The sequence below is a fragment of the Dermacentor variabilis genome, chromosome 3 (genome assembly GCF_050947875.1).
Source record: "Dermacentor variabilis isolate Ectoservices chromosome 3, ASM5094787v1, whole genome shotgun sequence".
In the NCBI taxonomy this organism is placed as follows: Eukaryota; Metazoa; Arthropoda; class Arachnida; order Ixodida; family Ixodidae; genus Dermacentor; species Dermacentor variabilis.
The window spans coordinates 139,879,082-139,905,753 of record NC_134570.1 but is presented as its reverse complement, the minus strand read 5'-3'; the positions used below and the strand labels follow the sequence as shown (position 1 = coordinate 139,905,753).

The 26,672-nt window shown below is 50.4% G+C and overlaps 1 protein-coding gene across 1 annotated transcript in view; it reads left to right on the top strand.

Moving 5' to 3' along the window:
* LOC142574786 (uncharacterized) overlaps nt 1-26,672 on the top strand; it is a 128,932-nt gene that overhangs the window by 91,742 nt on the left and 10,518 nt on the right. The window contains exons 15-19 of the mRNA XM_075683800.1: nt 10,669-10,730; nt 11,323-11,386; nt 15,407-15,474; nt 17,413-17,522; nt 25,993-26,061. Coding sequence (XP_075539915.1) covers nt 10,669-10,730; nt 11,323-11,386; nt 15,407-15,474; nt 17,413-17,522; nt 25,993-26,061 — 373 coding nt within the window. The remainder of the gene's footprint in view (nt 1-10,668; nt 10,731-11,322; nt 11,387-15,406; nt 15,475-17,412; nt 17,523-25,992; nt 26,062-26,672) is intronic.

Here is a 26,672-nt window from a genome sequence, read left to right as displayed (position 1 = left end):
TCTTGATTAATAAGAATATAGCTGGCAACATACAGGAATTCTATAGCATTAACGACAGGGTGGCAGGTCTTGTTGTGAAACTTAATAAGAGGTACAAAGTGAAGATTGTACAGGTCCCTACATTCAGTCATGATGACCAGGAAGTCGAAAGCTTCTATGAAGACGTGGAATCAGCGATGGGTAGAGTGAAATCTAAATGCACTATACTAATGGGCAACCTTAATGCCAAGGTAGGCAAGAAGCAGGCTGGAGACAAGGCAGTTGAGGAATATGGCATAGGCACTAGGAATAACAGGGGAGAGTTATTAGTAGAGTTTGCGGAACAGAGTAATATGAGGATAATGAATATCTTCTTCCGCAAGCGGGATAGCCGAAAGTGGACGTGGAGGAGCCCGAACGGCGAGACTAGAAATGAAATAGACTTCATACTCTGCGCTAACCCTGGCATCATACAAGATGTGGACGTGCTCGGCAAGGTGCGCTGCAGTGACCACAGGACGGTAAGAACTCGAACTAGCCTAGACCTGAGAAAGGAACGGAAGAAACTGGTACATAAGAAGCCGAATAATGAGTTAGCCGTAAGAGGGAAAATAGAGGAATTCTAGATCAAGCTACAGAACAGGTATTCTGCTTTAACTCAGGAAGAGGACCTTAGTGTTGAAGCAATGAACGACAATCTTGTGGGCATCATTAAGGAGTGTGAAATGGAAGTCGGTGGTAACTCCGTTAGGCAGGATACCAGCAAACTATCGCAGGAGACAAAAGATCTGATCAAGAAACGCCAATGTATGAAAGCATCTAACCCTACAGCTAGAATAGAAATGGCAGAACTTTCGAAGTTAATCAACAAGCGTAAGACAGCTGACATAAGGAAGTATAATATGGATAGAATTGAACATGCTCTCAGGAACGGAAGAAGCCTAAAAACAGTGAAGAAAAATCTAGGAATTGGCAAGAATCAGATGTATGCGTTAAGAGGCAAAGCCCGCAATATCATTACTAATATGGATGAGATAGTTCAAGTGGCTGAGGAGTTCTATAGAGATTTATACAGTACCAGTGACACCCACGATGATAATGGAAGAGGGAATAGTCTAGAGGAATTCGATATCCCAAAGGTAACGCCGGAAGAAGTAAAGAAAGCCTTGGGAGGAATGCAAAGGGGGAAGGCAGCTGGGGAGGATCAGGTAACAGCAGATTTGTTGAAGGATGGTGGACAGATTGTTCTAGAGAAACTGGCCACCCTGTATACGCAATGCCTCATGACCTCGAGCGTACCGGAATCTTGGAAGAACGCTAACATAATCCTAATCCATAAGAAAGGGGACGCCAAAGACTTGAAAAATTATAGACCGATCAGCTTACTGTCCGCTGCCTACAAACTATTTACTAAGGTAATCGCAAATAGAATCAGGAACACCTTAGACTTCTGTCAAGCAAAGGACCAGGCAGGATTCCGTAAAGGCTACCGAACAACAGATCATATTCACACTATCAATCAGGTGATAGAGAAATGTGCGGAATATAACCAACCCTTATATATAGCTTTCATTGATTACGAGAAAGCGTTTGATTCTGTCGAAACCTCAGCACTCATGGAGGCATTACGGAATCAGGGTGTAGACGAGCCATATGTAAAAATACTGAAAGATATCTATAGCGGCTCCACAGCCACCGTAGTCCTCCATAAAGCAAGCAACAAAATCCCAATAAAGAAAGGCGTCAGGCAGGGAGATACGATATCTCCAATGCTATTCACAGCATGTTTACAGGAGGTATTCAGAGACCTGGATTGGGAAGAATTGGGGATAAAAGTTAATGGAGAATACCTTAGTAACTTGCGATTCGCTGATATTGCCTTGCTTAGTAACTCAGGGGACCAATTGCAATGCATGCTCACTGACCTGGAGAGGCAAAGCAGAAGAGTGGGTCTAAAAATTAATCTGCAGAAAACTAAAGTAATGCTTAACAGTCTCGGAAGAGAACAGCAATTTACAATAGGCAGCGAGGCACTGGAAGTCGTAAGGGAATACATCTACTTAGGGCAGGTAGTGACGGCGGATCCGGATCATGAGACGGAAATAATCAGAAGAATAAGAATGGGCTAGGGTGCGTTTGGCAGGCATTCTCAGATCATGAACAGCAGGTTGCCATAATCCCTCAAGAGAAAAGTATATAATAGCTGTGTCTTACCAGTACTCTCATACGGGGCAGAAACCTGGAGGCTTACGAAAAGGGTTCTACTCAAATTGAGGACGACGCAACGAGCTATGGAAAGAAGAATGATATGTGTAACGTTAAGGGATAAGAAAAGAGCAGATTGGGTGAGGGAACAAGCGCGAGTTAATGACATCTTAGTTGACATCAAGAAGAAGAAATGGGCATGGGCAGGACATGTAATGAGGAGGGAAGATAACCGATGGTCATTAAGGGTTACGGACTGGATCCCAAGGAAAGGGAAGCGTAGTAGGGGGCGGCAGAAAGTTAGGTGAGCGGATGAGATTAAGAAGTTTGCAGGCAAGGCATGGCCACAATTAGTACATGACCGGAGTTGTTGGAGAAGTATGGGAGAGGCCTTTGCCCTGCAGTGGGCGTAACCAGGCTGATGATGATGATGAATAATATTTGAATGGCGAGAGCAGTGTGGGAGGAACCCTCAGTCCAGGGTCCCTAAGATGATTCCGGCGATGTTTCGAGCCCGTTGTATCACAGCTCGAAGGACCTCGGGAGGTCCGTCGCGGAGGGCATCGTCCCACAGCTCTTTGTTGCGTAGGGGGTAAAGGAGAGTTGGCAAGGGAGGAAAGAGGTTTGCAGTGCACTCAATCGTGACGTGGAAGATTGTGGGCGAGCTGCCACAGCCAGGGCAACGATCTGCATAACAGTGTGGGTAGAATTTATTGAGTGAGACAAGATTTGGAAAAGTTGCGGTTTGTAATTGGCGTAATGCCACTGCTTCCTCCCGTGAGAAGGACGGCGGTGTTGCGGCGTGGGTGCGACGAATGCGTGTATAATGACGGAGTATCTCTTTGTAATGGAGCAAGGGATCCCCCCACTCTGAACTAGTCGCCTCACCACGCCGAGTCGCCCGGAGGGAAATTTCTCGGGCAACCGCATGTGCGCGTTCGTTACCCGGCAGCGAGGTATGACCAGGGGTCCAGAGTAAGTGGATGCGGGGAGTTGTGGTTGGTGTATTTTGCGGGAGCTGTTTGAGAATTTGGTGCGCCGCTCTCGAGATGCCATGTCCTGATAGGAACGCCCGGCATGCCTGTTGCGAGTCCGTCAATATATACACTTCCTCAGGAACACGGATGGCGTATCGAATTGCAAGAGCAACACCGAGAATTTCTCCGTAAGTGGCATTTGTTCCGCGCATTGCAGCAGAGTCTCTCAGGGATTCGGTGCCATCCAAAACTACAGAGGTATAGCCCTCTTGAGTGCGTGATGTGTCTGTGTATAAAGTATGTGTTTCCGGGATGTTTGCAAGCATGCGGCCAATGTATCGTACACGGGCTTTGCGCCGCCCTCTGTCATGCTCGGGGTGCATATTACGTGGCAATGGATGAATACTTAGTGCTTGGCGTATCGCTGACGACAATATCGTTGGACGGGTTTCAGACTCAAGGGGTGGGACAGAGTATCCTAGACGTGTGAGAAGATGGCGGCCAGTAGGAGTGAGTAGGAGGCGCTGGCGATGGCTGACCCAATGTGCCTCTAGCAGCTCGCCTAGTGTGTTATGTGTCCCTAAGTTAAGGAGAGGGTGTGTGGAAGTATAGTTCGAGAGGCCATGGGCCAGCTTCGTCGCTTTGCGAATCATTGCGTCTATGCGAAGTTGTTGCGCTTGGGTCAACCGCTGAAATGGGAGATGGTATGTAAGGCGGCTGATCACGCATGCCTCCACCAAGCGCAGCAGGTCCTCTTCTCGAAGGCCCGAGCGCCTGTTGGAGACCCTCCGGATCATGGCCAGAATTTGCTCAATCTGTCTGGATAGAAGGGAGACAGTGTAGTTTGACTTGCCATCCGCTTGGACGTGTAGGCCGAGGATACGAGCACGATTAACGTGTGGTATTGGTGTGCCATCCACGTGCACAGTGATAGGGGGAATAGAGGAACAGCTCCGGGGGCGAATGATTATGAGCTGCGACTTTTCCGGAGCACACCTTAAGCCGCATTTTCTCGCGTACTCGGAAACTGTATCGACTGCTTGCTGCAGTCGGTCCTGGATAGCTCCGTCGGAACCCCGTGTCGACCAGATAGTAATGTCGTCCACATAAATAGCGTGGGCGACATCAGGGATCTGGTTGAGTAGCCGGGGGAGCCCTGCGAGCGCGATATTGAATAGAGTAGGGGAAAAAACTGAGCCCTGGGGTATCCCACGTCCTACAAGGCGAATCGTACCGGATCGATGCGGTCCCATTCCTACGGTGGCTGTGCGATCTCGAAGAAATGCGCGGATATAGTTGTACATACGAATTCTACAGTGTGAATGTGCAACATTGCGAAGGATGAGGTCATGTTCAACATCATCGAATGCCCCTTTTAGGTCTAAGGCGATGAGTGCTCTCGTTTGGGCGGACGACGGAGGTCCTATGACTTCCTCCCGCAATTGTAAAAGCACATCTTTGGCAGATAGATGAGCCCGATATCCGAATTGAGAGTTAGAAAAGAATGATTTTTCTTCTAGGAACGGCTGCAGACGCCGCAAGAGTACATGCTCCATGAGCTTACCAATGCAGGATGTTAGGGAGATGGGTCTTAAGTTTTCAACCTTGACAGGCTTGCCCGGTTTGGGGATCAGTATGATGTCGGCGTGTCACCATGCTTGGGGAAGCATGCCCTTGCGCCAGCAATCATTGAAGATATGGGTGAGGTGGTTAATATCCGCGTCACTGAGGTTACGAAGGGTGGCGAATCCGATGCGGTCGGCTCCCGGTGCCTTGTTGCGGCGTAGGTCTTGTAGGACCACCCGCACCTCGTCAGATGTGATGTCTGCATCGAGCAATTTGTTCGCCTCGCCTACATAAGGATAGTCAGGGTACTGCGGCGGCGGGCCAGTGGGTATGAAATGCTTCTCTGGCTCTATGAGGAGTGTCGAGAAATCGTCCCTGTACTCGTGCATGAGGATGTGCAGCTGTTGAAATGTTTTTCCCTTTGTTGTGGTGGGATCTGTGAGTGAGCGAAGAATCGACCACGTTTTTGCTGTGCTCAATGTGCCTGAGAGGCGATCGCAAAATCTTCGCCAGTTATTCCTCGTAAGGATCTCTGCATATTCCTGAGATTCCCGTGTAATTTGATCTATACGTTTCCTAAGTTTGTGGTTGAGGCATTGTCGTTTCCATAGTCGTGTCAACCCTCTGGGGGCGTTCCAAAGATGAAGTAAATGCGGGTCTATGTCTGGTGTCTCGGTTGTGGTGCGCAGTGTGCTCGTGGTGGCCTCTAGATCTTGTGCGAGAGAGTCAAGCCAGCGTTCATACCCTTGGCGCTCAGGTGGGTCCTGGCGACGTTCCCTCAATTTCGCCCAATCCGTTATAATTAAGCACATTTCGCTCGGGCCTGCGCGCTCCCCGTAATGTCAAGGTGGTCGCTACAATGTAGTGGTCACTACCAAGGTGCTCCTCTAGTCTAGAGGCCCGTGCGCAACGACTGGGCCAGTATTGCGCACGAAGGTAAGGCCAGGGCAGGTGTCACGAGATACGCTGTTGCCCATCCGAGTGGGGTGCTCTGGGTCGGTAAGCAGTGTGTATCTCATGTTACAGACGGCATTCCATAAGCGGGTCCCTTTAGCCTGCAATTTAACGTAACCCTATGCAGTATGCGGAGCGTTAAAGTCGCCGGCCACCACACAAACCCGTCCAGACCTACCAAATTCTGTTAATAGGTGCTGAAAACAGTACGTTCGCGAACGGGGGGAACTGTATGCATTGAGTATAAACAGACTCTCGCTGAGTTTACCTTGCGTGATTATTTCCAATATTTGGTGAGGAATGTCAATGTTAGCGTTATGCATGCGACATGTAATATGTTTCGAAACTAAGGCTCCCACAAGAGGAGAGACACCCGAGAGCGTGCTGTAGCTGGATAAAGAAGGGGTGCAATCGACTTCCTGTAAGAGGATGACATCGGGAGGGTTCGTGGATGTGGCGATATACTGCTGTAGGGAACCTCGTTTTCGGCGGAATCCCCTACAATTCCACTGTCACACCACTAGTTGCTCCGTGTTACGCGGCGCCATCATCATCGCGAGAGGAAGCAGGCGGTCGTGCATAGGGATGTGGGCGCCGGGTGCCCACATTTGAAGGTTGCGGTCGAGAGCCTTGGTCGGAAAGCGCGCTTTCGTTGTTACCGCTAAGCTCAGGAACTTGCATGCGTGCGAAAGTGCACTCTATACATGATTTCACTTGCTCCGTAATCCCTATTTCAAGGGCCTCCATTCGGCGTTCTATCCTGTCCAGAGCCGCCTGCATACTAGTGCTCATGTCCGCCGCCAGCGCGTCCATTTGTTTTTGCAGGCGCTCACAGCGCGCCTCCATGTCACGACGTAGGCGGGCAATTTCTGTTAGAGGATCGGGATTTGGTAACGAATTGGTAATAGCGGAAGGGGTAGGGAGAGATTTACGGGGTGGAGCGAGCTGTGGGAGACCCTCCGCCCGACCTACCTCCCAAGGCGCCTCCATTGCTGTTTTCTTCTCCGGGGTCCGCTGCATCCCTGTAGGGACCAGGGTCACCTTGGCTGGGGCGTTGGTCTGAAGGGCCTTCTTGTAGGGTTGTTGGGAAGATTGGGAAGGAGGGCGCTTTCTGAGAGGCGCACCGATGCCTCGCGGGATCGGGACCGAGACTTGAACTTGCGACGGGATCTCGAACGGATCTACGACCGGACTTTTCTGGTCTCCTTCGTTGGGGCGCGCGACGTTCGGGTCTCCGCCGTATCTGTGGTAGTGGTCGGGTCGCTGGAGGGTTGGAGTCCACGCTGCTGTTTCTCGAGAGCTTTCCGCACCCAAGCTTTGTTCATTGTCTGCCTAGCACGCCGCGGGCAGTTTGGATCCGCTGTAGGGTCGGTCCCGTCACAGGATCTGCAGTGTGGGGTGTACGGATGTGATGGGGTGGGGTTGTCAGTCCCGCACGTCGCGCAGATGACCACGTGCGGCGTAGGACAGTAATCATCCCAATAGCCGAGCTTGTGACATATCTTGCAAACCAGTTGGCGGGGTCGATGGGTGTAGCAGCGGACATCTGCACCATAGAAACGCACGCAGCGAGGCACTTTGAGTCCTTCAAATGTTATTAACGCAACGTTGGCTTCGATCTTGAAGTATTTGAGTTCCAGGAGCCACAAGCTCATCCACTAGCTTGGAAGACGGTGTACCGGGCAAAAGGCCAGGAACAATTCCCTTGCATGAGTTGTCTGGGGCCGCAAAATATGTCGCGATGGGTTAGACCCGCTGACCAAGGTTCAGCTCCCTCACCTTGTACAATGCGTCGGCTACGTGTGACTGGGGTGCGCTGATGATTGCCAAGTTCTGCTGAGATCGCAGTCGGAATATGATGTCCTGACGATCCTCGGTGGTCAAGCAGGCTGCACTTCATAGAGCACTGGCGGGTTCTGGGCGCGTCCACTTATCGAGACAAAGTCCTCCGTGAGGCCGCAGAGTTATCTTTTCATCGTGCAAAGGAAGTTGAGGCAGGTTCTGATTCCGAATGCGCTTGCGTACGGTAGGCTGGGAGGCGTCCGGAATGCCCAAGATGTTCTCGGAGGGTTGTGTCTTAGCGCACGTTTGACGGATGCGTCGCTTATGTATGACTGTCTTCCAACAGCCACCTGTGTCGTCGTAAATGTTCGGGGCAGCATCTTCCTCAATCCTTTCCCCGGTCGGAGTGTCCACCTCTCGCTGTTGGGAGGGAAAATTGGCGACGATGGGATCGGCAGCCACTCCCGTGGTATCCACCTCGGGATGCTGATAATGATCAAAGGAAAGGAAGGATGCTTGATTCTGCAACCCGTGAGGGAGCACGGCGAAGCGTCATCAGGGGAGAGGGAGTGGGAAATGAAAGATGATAGAGAAGGAGGGAGGATGTGGCCTAATAGACGCGGCCACTCCCGCGGTATTCACCTCGGGCGCCTTCGTTGTTGCCGAGGAACGCGCGGCGGCGTTCTGCGTCGCCGATTGCGTCTTCTGCTCGTTGGAAAATGACGTTGCGGTAGATAAATGCTCCATCGAAACAGAGCCGTGAATTGGCCGAAGGGCCTTTGCACGCCCGTTTAGAATATGGGCCTCGGAAGAGCTGGTCGCTTGGCGCTCTTGGTTCATGGTGTAGAAAACAGGCCAAGGCAGCTATGGCCCCGGCAGGGGCAGCCGTGTTGGAACTGCTTCAGAGCTGTAGAGGCGCGGGGAGCGGCAACAAAGTCCCGGGAAGAAAAGGCGGTCGGTGGGAAACGGCGAAAAGCTGCTTCCCATATGACTCCCGGCGAAAGCGGCCCGGGCAAGGGCGGTCAAGGGCTGTCGGTGAAGGTCACGTAGTCTCGGTGGTTGTGGAGCGCGCCGACGACACGTCCGTTCACTTCGGCCGACCGATTGGAATTCTCATCTTTAGGGAAAAAGTGGATAGTTGTGGCCACGGACTATCTGACCCGTTACGCAGAAACTGATTCCCTGTACAGTGCAACCGTTGTCGAAGTTGCAAAATTCTTTGTCCACAATATCGTGCTCAGGCATGGCACTCCCGCAGTTGTTATTACCGATTGTGGAACGGCCTTTGCTGCGGACCTAATGAAATGCTTGTTGCAAATGACACATACTGATCATAGGAGAACTACGGCGTACCACCCTCAGACAAACTGTTTAAGTGAACGCCTCAACAGAACACTGACTGACATGCTTTCGATGTATGTCGACGTTGAACATAGGCTGTGGGATGGAATTTTGCCGTACGTCACCTTCGCATATAATACGGCCGTTCAAGAAAGAACGCCCCGTTTGAACTTGTATTCGGCCGAGCAGGAACCACAACTTTGGATGCTATGTTGCCGTTAGATGAAGAAAACAATAACTCATCTGACTTAGACGATTTCTTGCAACGAGCCGAGGAGGCACAACAAATGGCAAGGTACCGAATACGCCGCCAACAACGCATCGACTCCAGCCGGTACAACCAGCGCCGTAGTGAAGCTCATTAACAGCCTGGTGACAATGTTTGCGTATGTACCCCAGTGCAACGCCGTGGACTGCCTGAAAAGCTTCTGCGCCGATACTTCGACCCTTACGAAATACTTCGTCGTATAAGCGACGTCACTTACGAAGTGAAATCCGCTGGACACGAGAGCCCAAGACGGCGCAACTCCACGGAAGTTGTGCATGTTGTCCGCATGAAACCCTACCAGGAGAGGTCATGAACAAAAGAAAAAGTGAGAGCCCACAGGAACCCCTACTTCCTCTCACGCATCGGGCCGATGCGGTAAGGAGGGCGATAATGCCGCGACAAACTTGGTGGCATTCAAGTTGCGCGCCCTTTGTATTGGACACTGTGCACGCCGTACCGTGGTGGTGTTCAGCAACAACAGGCAGCGATCTTCGTGGCACGGGCAGCCAGTTGTACCCGGCTCGCATGCGCCACGTGCACGAGATGTCACGCGAGGAGAAAGAGGACGACGGTTCGAGGCCAGTTTTGAGAACGCGACTGCCGGGGATTTCTTCACGACCGCAGTGACTTTTACTTGTGGGCTCAAGTTCGCCCTTAATAAATATTGTTGTTTTATTAACATCGTTACAATATAACCTAGGGTGGTAGCATAGTGGTAAGCCAATAAATACGTCAAAGCTGAAGACGAGCAAGCTGACGCCACATTTAAGTTGCCGCCCTTGCTACCTGTGACGTCATCATCTATGGCAGCATCTCGTCGGGTCTCGTGAAATATTTGCCCAGCGAAAAAAAAAAAAAACGTTATTTTATTGCAGTCTGCAGAAACGGAAGACTAAACCTGGTCAGTTTAGAGAAATTTTCCTTGACCGAAGCGTAAGAAATATGGAAACAAAAGAAATGAAAATTAAAATCCACTGTGATACCTTCGATATGCTAAAGCCGCACCTGCGTTGAGCTATCCTGTTTCCAGATTCAACGAAGAAACTGTGTTTTCATTTACTATTATTCGCCTGTTTTATGACAAGTGAACGAAGACTGCATTCTTGAAGAATATTTTACCGGTATAAACGAATTTAACAATGTTTTTCAGTGCCGTTCAATATGTTAGGCTCACGGACATTTATGCGAAAGTTTTCACAACCAGTCACATTATTAAATGTTTTGGTAGTCGCCGAGAGAGAGAGAGAGTAAAGTAGGTGTACGAACCTGTGCTGTAACCGCATCTAACAGTTGGGATTCTCGTTTGGTATCACTACTACCTCTTCGGTTGCTGCAGAATTCTAAGGATGCAAGTAGATGATCTAGAACACGCTTAACTGAAATAAACGCTTTTCCCCATTTCTGACGACGCTGATTCGAAATGGTGACTGGCCTCGGTATCGAAGAACTCATGCACACTTTCTGGCGACACTCTGTATACAGAAACATGAAAATTTGGAGCTGTAAAATGTTCCAGATTCATTGCACCAGCGAGTGGAGAAAAAGGACTGAATACAGCCGGGCGGTCGTTCTTGCTTCATTCTTTTTCTTTTTCAGATGGATTCACTTCAGTCCCTTGGAATATGAGCCCTACTTTGCTTGGCATACTGGATACCTGTGTGAGTTTCGGAGTACTTTAACACGCACGAAAAGGCTATGCTGGGCGTCCCAGCGAACTTTAGCCGAGGTTTAAACGAGCACGCTCGCCTCCCTCCTGCCCCCTCCCTACAAAGTTTCTTCCACACACAATTCAGGAGCAAGAAGCATGATAACTTTTATTTTGTCTACTTGCATAATCAGTCAACTTCGCAAGTCTTAAATTTAGGGTAAAACTGTTAGAGAAAGTTCTAGAATGTACTACAGGAAACTTCTGAGGGGGAATCTCCTAACGCTTACTCGGCTGCGCTTATGTTTTCGGGAGCTTATGTGCGCAATAACCACTTAGCGGCGTTTGTTTGAGTTGCGTTGGCAGTCGCGTCACAACGTAGCCACGGGATCGTACGCCCCCAAACCCGAGGCAGGGCTGCGAGAGCAGTGCGGGACGTAGTTTTGGTAATTCGGGGTTAGTTTGTATAGCTTCGATCTACTTCCAGGGGGATGAAAAAATTTCCTTTCAATAGTGTAGTTAGCGTTCGCCATAGCCCCGTGACTGCAGCGGCAAACGGGTGCTGACGCGCATACATGTTAATGCGCTTATTCTTGTTTCTGCAGATATACCGCCGCTCTACTACCAGAGGATATCGACCATGATAGACGCCAAGGACGATGAGGGCATGTAAGGATGCACTTACATGCGCGTACGTGTACGCATTTACGCAACCCACGCGCAACATAACAGTAACAAAAAATATGTTGGTGCGCATGCGACAGGCATTACAGGTACTTCACCATGCTCCCCAGGTTCTCGAGAGTATATATGCGCCATGCGCTATATATAGCGTATGGTGTAGAACGTCGGTGGTTAAGAAAAAAAAAGTCGGGTAGGCCCTATCAGGGACGCAGCCGCAGTGGGGCACGTGAAACGTCTTGTGTGTGCTGCAGACTATATAGATGTATATGAACACTATAAGGTACAGAAAATACGTTACCAAATACAGTAGTTACGTTTATTCGAGCATGAGTACCTACATGTCTACACTCTTTGACGAAGGTTCACGATTTGGGGTGTATATAAGCCGCACAACAACAACCGTCATCTGCCTCGCTTGCGTTTCCTTTATTGAAAACGCCGCGCCCGCTACTTTCCTGTCTGGAATGCTATGTCATGCTGATAAGGCGCATGCCGTTCGTTAGCGGGAAGTACCGAGCGGGAAGCACCCAGAAAATGCGCACTGGACAGACGACGATTATTGTTGCGTGGCAAGGTACGACCCAAAGTGTGTAATTTTGCTGTAGAGTGTACTTTATGTGGGTGTCTCACGGTCTGATTTCTCAGTCGCCCTCGCATCTTATTCGTAGTCGGCCCGTTCGGTTTGCACAGGATGTTTGGGCAAAGAAATGACCCCCTTGTAATGGCTCCCCAGACGCGCCTGCGCCGCTCGAGGCCACTGCACTCGTTTAGATGGTTGGGTCCGGGCTCCTGCGCCTGGCTCAATCTCCTGCGCTTGCGCTCCCCGAGGAAACGTGCACGTTCTGCCGCAGTCAGAAGGGTTGGGTATTCCTTTGTCCTGCGGTCCGAGTCTCATTTCGCGCCATTTCTGGACCCTGTGTGCCTGCCTGTCGAACGCGGGTCGCCATCACAGAGTAAGCGTTAAATTTCTGCACAAATTGCACCATTTGTGGGCCTTATAACTCTTGATGAGCGCTGGCTTGACCTTGACGGATTATACCTACAGTGTGCCGAGCGAGCTGGCTCAAGCGCGACCACTCCCGCTCGAATGCACAAACGTACTGGCGAGCTGTGCCTCTCTAAACGCCGAGCGAGAGGCTGACTTTGCCTGTAATTGCATCGTGCATGGCGCGACAGCGACGCAATTTATGCACGCGGCACATGCATGACCGAATAATGGCTTCTTTCCTGTACACAATGGTATCAAAGTAAGGCGCGTGGCAAGCACGGTTACAAAGATATAAGGTGTAATGCCACGGTACGTTTTCCTCACATGCGGTTTGAGCACGCGACCCCCTGTTACCAAATTTAAAGACGACTCCCGGCCCAAAAGTTTGAGTAGAAGCCAATGACCACGCAATGAGTGATGGAACGAAAAGCTTTAGTTGTAATGTTAAGAGACAAGAAGACAGCGTTGTTGGTTAACGATCAAGCAGGAGTAGTCGACATTTAAGGTAAGATTAACAGCAAGAAAAAGACATGACTGCACAGCGCAAAAGACGAATGGAGAAGAATGGACACAACACAGGAGCTGTGGTGTGTCCTTTCTTCTGTCCTCGTCTTTTACTATGTGCAGTCACGTCGATATTGAATCACAAACTCGGCCAAGCTTCCAGTTTATCAAGAAATAGGGTTGTGCAGACCATGCAATAGAGCCGATAACCTGCGCACCATTAGAGTTACAGAATGGGTGCCAACAGAAAGGAAGCGCAGTCGATAACGGCAGAGCACTAGGGTGTGTGATGAAATTAGTAAATTTGCAGGCATATGATTGGGTCATGTGATATGGAAGGCATACGATAGGGTCAGATGATGCCGCAAAACAGGGTGTAATTGAAGATCGCAGCAAAATGACTGCGTCCTTCAGTTCATGTAAATTAAGCTGCGCTCATGATACCCTACGGAGCCTGTGCATAAATTTGCCAGAACCACTTTCAACGGTACTTTAACCTTTGCGCAAAGTGTATTACATAAACTGAGTTCGAAATGAACTTTCGGAAACGTTTTCCATCATCCGAGCCCCACCAGGAATGCTCGACTGCTGCACAACACGTGGAAATGAAGATTCACGTGCCCTGTTCCCGCCCATAAGTCTCCCTTCCTGTCAAGCAGATTTTAATGCGAAACAATTATGTGCCCCACTACACGAAAATCCGTCGGTGTCGGCGTGACCGAAAGATAGTACCAAAAATGGCCGACGGCGCAAAGAGTAAAAATCCATCAAAAAGTGCCGGGACTGACGTCAAACTTCTCGGGGAGGTTCCAGTCAACAAAGTAAATTATTCGACTTGAAAAGCAAATTTGGTACATATCGTTCTGGGTGGAAATCTAGTTCAACAAGGCTGATTCTTGGGCTAGTTGGTACGGTTTGCGCATAATGACAAGGCCTTTAGCGCAATTCAAGAACACAGAGACGTGACAGAGACACAGGACAGCGCTGTCCTGTGTCTCTGTCCGTCCCTGTCTCTTTGGATTGCGCTAAAGACTTTGCCATTATGTGGAAATCTAATCCGGGTCCCCGTGGTTCGAAACGACAACGCTTCCCCGATGCCGCGGTGGCTGCATCGTTATGGCTGACTAAAGGTGCGCCTAGTGTGTGCGTCATTGGGCACACGACGGCGCAGCCAATGGGGAGGAGGTGGCGCCACGTCATGAGTGCATAAAATGAGCGCGTTCATGAAGTTCCGATGTCTACAAACGACACAATGCCTTCGCATTGCCACACGTAATCTTAAGTGTCCCTCCCTCATTTTTTGCAGCTTTGGCATGTCGGCGATTGTGACAGTTACAGCCTCGACGATCATGTTTCTATATACCCGCATGCATGAGCACCCGCGTGAACAACAGCAACTATCAATTAACGTGTTTATGGCAAACAAATAATAAAGCTGACTTACAGATTTGTTCTCTGCCCTTGTAATGAAGTCCGAGCCTAGTCGAAAACATAGCGCGACTTTGGTATTGTCTACTGTATTAAATACGGTACATCGCTCATAGTTCACAACGTGAATTCCACATTCTAGAGGGCACTCCAAAACCACTTTTAGATGGCACTCTAAAACAAAATTACGCTCTTTGGGTCATATCTTGCCACACAACAACAAACATCATCTGTGCTGTCCGCATTGCCTTTATTTAACGCTGCGAGCCCGGTACTTCCCAGTAACGAACGGCATGCGCGTTATCAGCATGGCATAGCATTCCCGACCCGAAAGTTGCGGGCGCGGCGTTTTCAAGAAAGGAAACGCATGCAAAGCAGATCACGATTATTGTTGTGTGGCAGATATACACCCCAAAGAGTGTGCCTTTGTGTAAGAGCGTAGTAGTAGTAGCGTTTTCTCGCCTTCCCACGCCGCCTTTTCCCGTTCCCGCCCTGTATGCGAGTTACGAGCGAAGAGTGCTAAGACTTTTATGGCTGCGTCTGTTTTACCCAGTATCTGCCTCTACCACTCTATATACTGCCCTTTCGGACGATTGCACGTTAGTATAAAGTAAAGCACTGCAGTTTCTGCAATGCTTTTGCGGAGGGTCACGGACAATTACAGCCGTCAAGAGGGTATTGTGGCGACGCCCAGGGAGCTACACAAGGCATTGTGCACATTCGACGCGGTGCAAAGGTCTAAACGAGTTTCTCCCGTCACCTATCCTCTATGCCACAGTCCTATCATGTAATATACAGGTCGACCATGACTCCTTCACCCCCCCCCCCCCTCCTCTCGACGCGGCTGGCAAGGATAAAGCAACAGCAGGAGCACAAAAGTCGAAGAAAGGCAAAGAAAGCTTCGCTTTAATACGAAAGAGGGTAAGACCGAGTGGCGACGTACGAATTCCGCTTTGGTTGCCCTTTATAATTTTTGGTGTTTCTTTTACAAAAACCTACCGCATATGCAATGTGCCGAATCTCCAGAAACAATGCCTATCGCGACCACGATATCAAATCGCTCACGGAGTGTTGTTTCACTGCAGTCCACTGGATTTGCCCATATTCTGGTTTGGCGTGCTCCGACAAGTCCTCTCAGTTTTGTCGCAACGGGGTAAGTATATGGACTTACGTTGTTCTATATGGCAATATTCGGTGTGAGCTTTCGCTTGTCGCCAGTGTGAAAGCTACAGCCTCGACGATAATGCTTCGGTATACCCCTATGCATGTGCACCCGCGTAAACAACGGGAAATGTCAATAAATATTCAAAAAATGAAGCGCTACTATTCGGTTTCAAACCTGTCATCATCATTAGGATTATGGCGATAATTTTCCTGAATAAATCTACCGGGAAACGAAGCCGCAGATATATATTTATCTAATTGTGCGGCTATCCTGCATCAATTGACCCAAGTTACAAATTTTGTTATGCTCAACCATCGGTTTTACGCAACACGCTAACCAAGGGCGCAAGCTCGACTGAGATTTATCCTGGTAACATTAAGCGCTATTTAATGAGACGGTGGGAACTGAACCCACAACCTCCGCATTAAATGTACGCGTTGCATTACCAATTGTGCTACAGCAGCGGCTGTTCTGACGTCCTCATTCTTGGGTATTTATCTGTACGAGATTGAACCCCCGGGGATTGTTAGCGAACGCTACTCATGGCCATGGCGGAGGATCATCCTTTTGACCGATGGCGGCACGTGATGTAAGATGGTGGTGGTGAGCGAATATACAGCACTCCAGAAGTGAAAGCGTTCGTAAGCGAAGCGCTTCAGAACGACCTTCAGCCGACGCGTTGAAGAGCACCGAAGCAAACGATCAAACTGCTAACTAGGTCAGCTGCAGGGTTTGTTTGAAGTAAATGTTCATGGCCTTGCGGCTAAAGCCTCGGAAGGTGTTGCCCCGTGTATACTTGTAAGCAGGCAATCCCAGCAAGCTTGAAACAAGCTATATACAAATAAATAAAAAAAAGAAACATACGAGATAGGAAGGGACCAACGGTGCTGTTTGCACTCATCTTCGCAACTGCGGTATTTCTCCTATTGTGTTTAATAAAGATATATGAGAAATAAATAGATAAATTATGAATTAATGTTCCTATCGAACGTGTTTCGATATCAAAAGTTTCTTCGCTTTCCGTGTTCAATATCTTCCTTTTGGTATACTTCTTTTTCTTTTTTTTTCTAGAACTTCAATGTTGGCATTAAAAATAAGAGAAGAAAGCCCTCAGCGAAATAAAGTGAGCTCGCGACAGCAACCACGGCGCTTCTCTGTTTGCATTATCCAAACCATGGTGAGGAGTCCTTTAACTTCGCGAAACTGCACAGTGGTGGTTTATGTGTGACGCCGTCGTGGAGGGCTCCGGAATAATTTTGGGCGCCTGGTTCCACCCAATGCCGCATCCTTCGAAATTAGTCCACCAAAGCAGCGCACAACGGCATCGCCGTGCACTGAACCACCGCATGCGCGCGCGTGTATACGTCCGTTTGTGAGTGCACGTACGCTTTGCCGCGTCTTGGGTTCTAAAAAGCAGCGCGATGAAGATTTATTTGGCAACCAACCAGCGTACCCATAGCAAGGCCCCACGGAAAAAGATGACTCGTCTAGGATAACTGTCCAAGTACGTGAATAGCCGAAACGCGTCATGTGTGAGGCGTGAACTTCTGCCGACCTGTTCTCTCGCGCTTCCCTCTGGGCACGCTGCGCCTTTTGGGGCGGTGCCGTCAAGTGCACGCATGCTCAGTGGAACATACACTGTGACACAAGTTGGCGCCAAAGAGGTTCATTGAACAGCGCCACATAGCCAGCGGCACATGCCCACGTGAACGGCCCAAAGTTTTATCGCCATCGGCCCACAGTCGTGGTGGGATAGCTATATAGTTGGAAATAGGAAGCAGGTCTGACAATGCCAAGAAAGTTATTCGCATTAAGGCTCATTGGAACTACGGCTTTGGCTGTACCTGTGGCTCCATACGAGCTGAGCAGGTGCCGTGGTTCGGACTACACCACGCGAGTGACGTGCGCGATGTGCTTTCTTCGCAGGTTCGCTGTACGAAAAGAACGGTCATCACCGACTGAGCCTTGGCTTCGACAGCGACAGACTTTGGGCTGCCGGTCGTCCCTGCATAGAGGCCGTGCTCACCTCTATCGGGGTAAACAGGCTTGCGTTTTGCACTGGTCCTGGCATGCGCTTAACTACGGCGTCCTATCACCCGAGCTCCTTCAGTATTTCTCGCTCCTTCTCCGTTTACGCTGGTACCTTTTAAACCAGCGGCCACAAAAGGAAGTTCATACTGCACAAGAAGAACGTATCCTCACATCTGCAGCAGCTATGTCCGCTTGCAGTTCCTTATTGGGAATCTCCACAGTGCATGCACGCTCTCTTCGAGGTAATTGTGGCCTCTGGCAGATCCTCTTCCGTCGTGGCGCAGCGCACGATTTTTCGTCGCCAACCACCGCTGTTGCGTTTCGCCTGCGACACGTGGTTTTGCCGGCGCGACTGCGGCGGGGCGGCAGACATTTTGGCCCGATCGTCGTCGCCGCAACACTCATCGCCAGGTGTTTCCAGGCGCGACTGCGGCGATGCGACCGCCTAGGGATCATCCTCGCATTCCAGTCATTGTGCCCGAAACAGGCGATGCCAAAGCAGGGATCTCATTCCAGTCATTGGGCCCGAAACAGGCGATGCCAAAGCAGGGATCTCGTTCCAGTCATTGTGCCCGAAACAGGCGATGCCAAAGCAGGGACCATCCTCTCATTACAGTCATTGTGTCCGACCGGCAGCGCCACGACAGGGTGCTACGAGATCGTGCTCGACATGGTGCTACGGCATCGCTACGACAGTGTGCGTCACCATTAGCCCATTGTACATTCACGTGCTCGTCTTTTGAGGGGTTCCTTCTTGCCCTCAACTGCGAGAGTATAAAAACAGCTGCCCCCGGACGCCAAAAGGAGGGCTCCGATTTCTTCTGTTGAGTGAAGTGCTCTCCCGTCTCTCTACTTCGGTCAAACCTGACCGCCAACTCTTTGCGATGTTAAAATAAACAAGTTGTTTTGTTGTTACCAGTCGACTCATGCTTTGCCGGGACCTTCGGATGCTTCCAGTTGTACCCCAGGCCGCCAGGCCAACGCTACCCTTGGGGCTTGCGACCCAGGTACAACCACGGGCGTCAGCGCCGAGTTCCCAACAGATCGTACCAGCGGTCCGATCCAAAACATCTGGTTGCCAGCGGTGAGATCGCCTCCGACTTCAAACAACTGTCTGCCAGCGGTGAGATCGCGACAACGGAGGCCAGCAGCGAAGAGATGCAGTTGACTGTATGCTGAGCAGCTCAACGACGATCCGGGAGCAGTGCAACGAGCCCTGTGTGACGACTGGTTGCCTGCAGCGGAACGACTGCGCGGAATTCCTGCCTGCGAGGTTTGGTGAGTGCGGGACTTTCTTCTTCTGAGCTTTGCCAGGCTTTTTGTTAGTGTCAGAAACAGAGCTGGTAATTGTGGTTGTCGTTGCTGCCGGGTTAGTTTGCGGCAAGACAATAGTAAGCAGTAGAGAAAGCAGCATTCAGAGCAGCCATGGATTTGAAGTCGTTGCGCAAACCGAAATTGTTGGAGCTTGCAAGAGAGTTGGGTCTGGATGTCTCAGACAAACTAAGAAAACCGGAACTGATAAAGGCTATTCTTGAGTTAGAGGCTGAGGATGACGAGCTGTCGGAATGCCTTGAGACCATTGAAGAGAGAGAGACTGCAAAAAGACAGGAGCGTGAACGTAAAGAACAGAAAGAAAAAGAAGAGCGTGAACGTAAAGAACAGAAAGAGCGAGAGCAACAAGAGCGTGACCGTCAACACGCTTTGGAAATGAAGCGTCTTGAGGTAGAGATGGAACGCGCTCGTAATGGAAGTCAGGCACACGGTGCAGGAGAACGCGTATTGTTCAAAATGACGGACCTGATGCGGCCGTTTAAGCTTGGAGAGGACATTGGTTTGTTCCTGGTTAACTTTGAGCGAACGTGCGAGAAGCAGGGGTTCTCTCGGGAAACGTGGCCACAGCGCTTGCTCACTTTGTTACCCGGCGAGGCGGCCGACGTAGTCGCTCGCTTGGATAGAGAGGAGGCAGAGGATTTCGACACAGTGAAATCGAGTCTTCTAAAAAAGTACCGGCTGTCTGCGGAGGCGTTCCGTCGGAAGTTTCGGGAAAATGAGAAAGGCAGAAGTGAGTCATATACAGAGTTTGCGTATAGGCTTATGTTGAACATGCAGGAGTGGCTCAAAGAAGAGAAAGCGTTTGGTGACCACGATAAAGTTCTGCAGTGTTTCGGGCTAGAACAGTTTTATAGTCGGTTACCGGAGAACGTGCGATACTGGGTCTTGGATAGGCCAGACGTGAGTACGGTGGCTAGAGCCGCTGAGCTAGCCGAGGAGTTTGTGACGCGTCGAGCTCGCGGAGCTAAGGACGGTCAAAAGGGTGAATTTGGCTCGAAGTTTGAGAGGCCGAAGTTCACGCCCATGAGATTAAAAGGGGACACGCGTAGGGAGGATGCGAGTGAAAGCAGTCCGACCAAACGTAAAGAGACGGCGGCAGCCAAACGCAGGAAGCGATTCGAGATGAGGCGAGCGGGCGTTTGTTATACGTGCCAGAAGCCGGGTCACTTTTCGGCGCAGTGTCCGGAAACAACACCAAAAGTTGTGTTTTTTTCAATAGGCAGCACTGACGAGAACATGAAGCTTCTCGAGCCTTACATGCGAGACCTCCTCGTAAACGGGAAAGAGTGCCGAGTGCTTCGCGATTCCGCAGCTACGATGGATGTAGTTCACCCGTCTTACGTAGAACCCCATATGTTCACGGGCGAGTGCGCGTGGATCAAGCAAGCCGTGGAAGCTCATAGCGTGTGTCTGCCAGTAGCAAAGGTGCTTATTGAAGGACCTTTCGGAGCGCTTGAGACGGAGGCGGCAGTGTCATCAATGCTGCCACCCCAGTACCCGTACCTATTTTCAAACAGGTCCGATCACCTCCTGCGCGAGAAGGGGCTTTTGTTTGGTGAAGCTAGTGTTCAGGCCTTAACCAGATCGAAGGTTCGGGAGCTCGCTGCAAAGGCGGTAGTTGCGGGGCCGACGTTATCAAACAACGAAAAAGGGTCAGAGGCGCAGCAAGCTGATATTCCGAGCACGCCCGAACTGAATAAACTTGAGTCTGTAACGTTAAAGGCGCCAGATACTGGAGAGGAAACGCCCGACGCGGGAAAGTTAGAAGAGCTATCTACTGATTTGCTCATCGCGCCTACGTCAGACGGACTTGATAGGTTGCTAAAAGTCAGCCGGACGGCTTTGATAGCCGAGCAAAAAAAGGATGGCAGCCTGGAAAACGTGCGCTGCAATGTCAAAGAAGGTATCGCCAGGAAAACTGCGCGTTTTGTGGAAAGGGGTGGAGTCCTGTACCGGAAGTATCTAGACCGCAGAGGAGTGGAGTTCGATCAGCTGGTCGTGCCTCAATGCTATCGTCAGGATCTGTTGCGCTTGTCACATGGGGGTTCGTGGTCCGGACACCTAGGAGTTAAGAAAACTAAGGACCGTCTCTTGCAAGAGTACTATTGGCCAGGGTGTTTTCGGGACGCAGACCATTTCGTGAGGACATGTGACACTTGTCAGCGGGTGGGCAAACCAGGGGACAAATCAAGGGCGCCGTTGAAATTGGTACCTATCATAACGGAGCCTTTTAGACGGCTCGTTATTGATACAGTGGGACCTCTGCCGGTAACAGCCACGGGGTACAGACACATTTTGACTGTGATCTGCCCAGCGACAAAGTTCCCTGAAGCAGTGCCGCTTAAAGAACTCAGCTCAGTTGAGATAGTCAATGCACTACTGTCCATATTTGCGCGAGTTGGTTTTCCTGCGGAAATCCAATCAGATCAGGGCACAGTGTTTACTAGCGCTTTGACGACAACTTTTCTCGAAAGGTGTGGGGTAAAGCTGCTACACAGCTCAGTGTACCACCCACAGTCGAATTCCGTTGAGAAGCTCCACTCCGTCATGAAGCGCGTGTTGAGAGCGTTGTGTTTTGAACATCGAACTGACTGGGAGCTGTGTCTGCCTGGGGTGATGTTTGCTTTAAGGACCGCGCCGCATGCGGCTACGGGGTTTTCGCCAGCTGAACTGGTGTACGGTCGCTCGCTTCGATCTCCGCTTCGCATGCTTCGAGAATCATGGGAAGGTAGGGGCGACGACCCAGTCGTGGTGGAGTACGTACTTAAGCTCCTCGAACGCTTAAGAAGGGCACAGGAGTTGTCAGGTGAAGCAATGACAAAGGCCCAGCAGAGGGCCAAGGTTTATTATGATCGGACAGCCAGGGCCCGTCGTTTTGAGGTTGGCGATGAGGTCATGATATTGCGCACATCGCTAAACAACAAACTAGACGTGCAGTGGGAGGGCCCAGCACGAATTGTTCAGAAACTGTCGGACGTTAACTACGTGGTAAGTCTGCCAGGAAAGCGGAAAGCACAGCAAGTTTACCACTGTAATCTGCTCAAACCTTATAGACAAAGGGAAGCAGTGGTGTGCATGATGGTAAACGTTCCTGAAGAGCTTCCGGTCGAGCTTCCAGGACTAGGCTCAGTGACGAACAGGGAAGACACCGGTCAAGTCATTAGTGACCTTATCAGTAAAGCACCGCTGTCGCCCGAGCAGAAAACCGAACTACACCAGCTATTACAAGAGTTTCAAGGTCTGTTCTCTGAGAGGCCTGGTAGGACTTCTGTACTTACTCATGATATAGAACTTACCTCCACAGAGCCAGTACGATCCAAGGCGTATCGGGTGTCACCCCGCCAGAGCGATATTATGGAGGCTGAGGTAAAGAAAATGCTACAGCTCGGTGTTATTGAGGCAGGTGAGAGTGATTATACCTCCCCTTTGATTTTAGTTGAGGTACCGGGCAAGGAACCTCGTCCTTGCGTCGACTACCGCAGGCTTAATTCCATCACTAAGGATCAAATTTATCCGATCCCTAACATCGAGGAGCGCCTTGAGAAAGTTAGTAGCGCTCAGTTTATTTCCACCCTAGATCTTGTCAGGGGTTATTGGCAGGTTCCACTTACAGAAGAGGCTAGTAGGTATGCGGCGTTCATTTCACCAATGGGAACATTCCGTCCTAAAGTGTTGAGTTTTGGTTTGAAGAACGCGCCATACTGTTTTTCAAGTCTCATGGATAAAGTGTTGCGGGAACAGCAAGAATTCGCTTTACCGTATCTAGACGACGTAGCGATATTCTCCGCATCCTGGTCTGAGCATATGGCACACTTGCGGGCAGTGCTAACCCGCCTGCGCGAAGCGGGCTTGACAGTCAAGGCTCCTAAGTGCCAGATAGCACAGGCCGAGGTTGTCTACCTCGGTCACGTGATTGGTCAGGGTCGTCGCCGCCCCTCTGAAATAAAAGTGGCCGCTGTGCGAGACTTTCCGCAACCGCGCACCAAGACCGATATTCGGTCGTTCTTGGGTGTCGCCGGCTACTATCAGAGGTACATCCCTAGGTACTCTGATATCGCGGCTCCCCTGACGGATGCTCTAAGAAAGACAGAGCCTCAAACAGTCGTCTGGGACGAGACCAAGGAAAGAGCTTTTAGCGCCCTAAAGAGTGCCCTAACAAGCCAGCCTGTGCTACGATCGCCAGACTATACAAAAGGGTTCATTGTTCAGTGCGATGCTAGTGAGCGAGGCATGGGCGTTGTACTGTGCCAACGGGAAAATGGAGAAGTAGAACACCCCGTCCTGTATGCTAGTCGTAAGCTGACCAGTCGTGAGCAGGCGTATAGCGCCACCGAGAAAGAGTGTGCATGTCTCGTGTGGGCCGTTCAGAAATTGTCATGCTATCTAGCCGGCTCAAGGTTTATCATTGAGACGGATCACTGCCCTCTCCAATGGCTGCAGACCATCTCTCCCAAAAATGGCCGCCTCCTGCGCTGGAGCCTCGCTTTACAACAATATTCCTTTGAGGTGCGTTACAAAAAGGGGAGTCTCAACGGTAACGCCGATGGCTTAAGTCGAAGCCCCTAACGTAGGAATCAGCCTCAAAATTGTTTGTTACTGATGTTTTTCTTCCTGAGGCAGGATTTTTTTTTTAACATATTGCTTTTGTTTAGTGTTTCAAAGTGATGATATGCTTTCTAGTGCAATTTTTCAATTTGTGGACGCGTTCTGAGTGATGCTAGACTACTGTAAGGAACTAGGCAGTGGTATAACAAGGGGAAAGAGCCTGGCAGGGCTTAGTGAGGGTTGTGCCGTGCTTGCTGACTGAGCGGTTGAGTTTCAGCGTAGTTCTAACGCTTGCCGGGAACGAGAACAAAAATGTGAACTCTCCCGAAGTCACTTTGCAGTGTCCCGTGCGAACCTGAACGAGAGAACGAGGCCTTCTCTGTGCGCTGCGCTCAAGAAACGTCGAGGGACGCCCGACTTCGGTTATGAGCATCATCGAGCGACATCCCTCCGGACAGCGGATGCAGTCCCCTGTCCATCGGGATCTCCTTCCCCCGGCGGGGCGGTCTGTTGCGTTTCGCCTGCGACACGTGGTTTTGCCGGCGCGACTGCGGCGGGGCGGCAGACATTTTGGCCCGATCGTCGTCGCCGCAACACTCATCGCCAGGTGTTTTCAGGCGCGACTGCGGCGATGCGACCGCCTAGGGATCATCCTCGCATTCCAGTCATTGTGCCCGAAACAGGCGATGCCAAAGCAGGGATCTCATTCCAGTCATTGGGCCCGAAACAGGCGATGCCAAAGCAGGGATCTCGTTCCAGTCATTGTGCCCGAAACAGGCGATGCCAAAGCAGGGACCATCCTCTCATTACAGTCATTGTGTCCGACCGGCAGCGCCACGACAGGGTGCTACGAGATCGTGCTCGACATGGTGCTACGGCATCGCTACGACAGTGTGCGTCACCATTAGCCCATTGTACATTCACGTGCTCGTCTTTTGAGGGGTTCCTTCTTGCCCTCAACTGCGAGAGTATAAAAACAGCTGCCCCCGGACGCCAAAAGGAGGGCTCCGATTTCTTCTGTTGAGTGAAGTGCTCTCCCGTCTCTCTACTTCGGTCAAACCTGACCGCCAACTCTTTGCGATGTTAAAATAAACAAGTTGTTTTGTTGTTACCAGTCGACTCATGCTTTGCCGGGACCTTCGGATGCTTCCAGTTGTACCCCAGGCCGCCAGGCCAACGCTACCCTTGGGGCTTGCGACCCAGGTACAACCACGGGCGTCAGCGCCGAGTTCCCAACAGATCGTACCAGCAGTCAGATCCAAATACCGCACGGGGCGACAAATGCGTGTCACCGAAGCGTGCGCGCGACAATGGCTCGTTTCGGAAGTTACGCACGGGGCCTTTCATGGGGTGAGAATGCGCACTCGGAACTTTCTCACAGCTAGGCGTGTCCACACAGCTCTCGTCGGCACGATCGGGTAGCAATTACAGCACCTGTGAGAGAGGTTTAAGAGAAGCGCTGAGCGATACTGCTGACTAGAAAGCGCCACCAGAGTCGCATAGACGCGCTGCTCTGCCGTCCTGCTGCATAATACACATGGCTGGTTCGCAAGTCAAATGTGCTTTTGCCGATAACTCATATGGGCACGCAGAACATCACACCAGAAGATTTATTTATTTATTATTTATTTATTTATTTATTTCCTCAAATGCCTCTTCCTGGGACATTACATGAGGGAGTGGGTAGTTATTGGCAAAGTTACAACAAGTTACAATGGGATGTTTCGGTGAGACGCTTGAATGCATGTGGGTCGATGATTGTGGCAACTTCGGTGGGCAGGCCCTTCCAGTCTCATGCTGTGCGCAGAAAAAACTGATTGCTGAAAAGTCACGGTATATGGGCTTGTGGGGGATATACTGTGTCAGTGACTGGTGCGGGCAATGCAATGTGCTCTTTTTATCTACGGGTTGTCAAAAGGCAAAGAACATCACACCAGAAGGCATACGACAACAATCGCGAGAAAAGCATGGTGTTGAACTTTCTGGTTTCGCCTCCTTTCGAAAACGCGCTATACCGTGCAAGAAAACAACAAAAAACAAAAAAGGAACGTTGGGGCATACTACCACGTGAATACGTTTAGGAGCTTTAGGCTTGACTACATGACAGCCAATTCGAGTGACGTATACCGGATATAACATTTTATTTAATAATAATAAATAATTACGTTTGAAAGAAATTCGCGATTACAACGCAGGCGTGCATTATTGGCCTAACGCCAAGCCCGCCGCCATACGTGGTTGCCTCCCTCCGCGAATGCAATGGATGTGGGGAGAAATCTACACGTATTTGTTGCCTCGGGGATCAGCAGGTATGCATCGAATGGTTCGAATAAGGTTGTCACCGCTAGAGCATTGCGAACGTACTGAATTGAAAAAAATAAATAAACTCACAGTGCCCCGTTCATACGTGTCTATCGTGTCGGTCGCCATGGTTTCGCAAAGTGCGGCGGTGAACTTGAGGCGGAACAGATTGAATCTGAGGGCGGGTCTGGCGGGTGTGCACAGACGGAATAATTTATCTGGCTAGTCAGTTTGATTTACAACGCCTTCACAGGTTGTTCACGCTGCTTGACTAGGTTTGGTCGTCTCCTCACGCAGGCCAGGGGTGAAGAGGAGGAGTACGACTACTTACAGGGGGAGCCATACCTCGTCAAGTTCCTCTACGAGGTGAGCGCTGCCTTCTCCCCACCTTCGTGTGTCGGCTATTTCGACGAGGGTAGAGGCGTACGTGCCGTGATTTGCGCGTCTCGGTTGCGAAGGAAAAGCGCCGACAGTAGCGCGGGAACGCGTAACCCGTGCACACTGCGCGTGGCGATTATCAGTCCCTGAATCCTCTGTTGCTGTTCGCATGAGTGGCGGCTGCTCCCTTGGATTGGAAATTATATTGCGAGCAATAAAGTTTCTCAGCGACACTCTGGGGTATTTAAGTAACTGAAGTCACAGCGCTGGTCACAGATACAAGAAAGACGACAGGACGTGTGCCATCAACTATCTGTTGATAGTTAGCGCATGTACTGTCGTCTTCCTTGTTTGCTTTGATGCCACAGACAGTTCTTGTTTTTTTTTGAGACTTGGTGTCAAGACTCGCCATCCTACGCCTACCATTCGCGTGCTCAGGTTTGCAAACAGATTAAAACCCGAGCCGCTTTTTCTAAACAAGTATGCGGATGCTACGCGCTGTCCACTTGTAGAGGTGCAGACAAAAGTGATTGCAGCACTTGAGTTCTGACTGAATTCGACCTCTATGCCCTATATCAGCTGCTAGAAGGACATTGGGA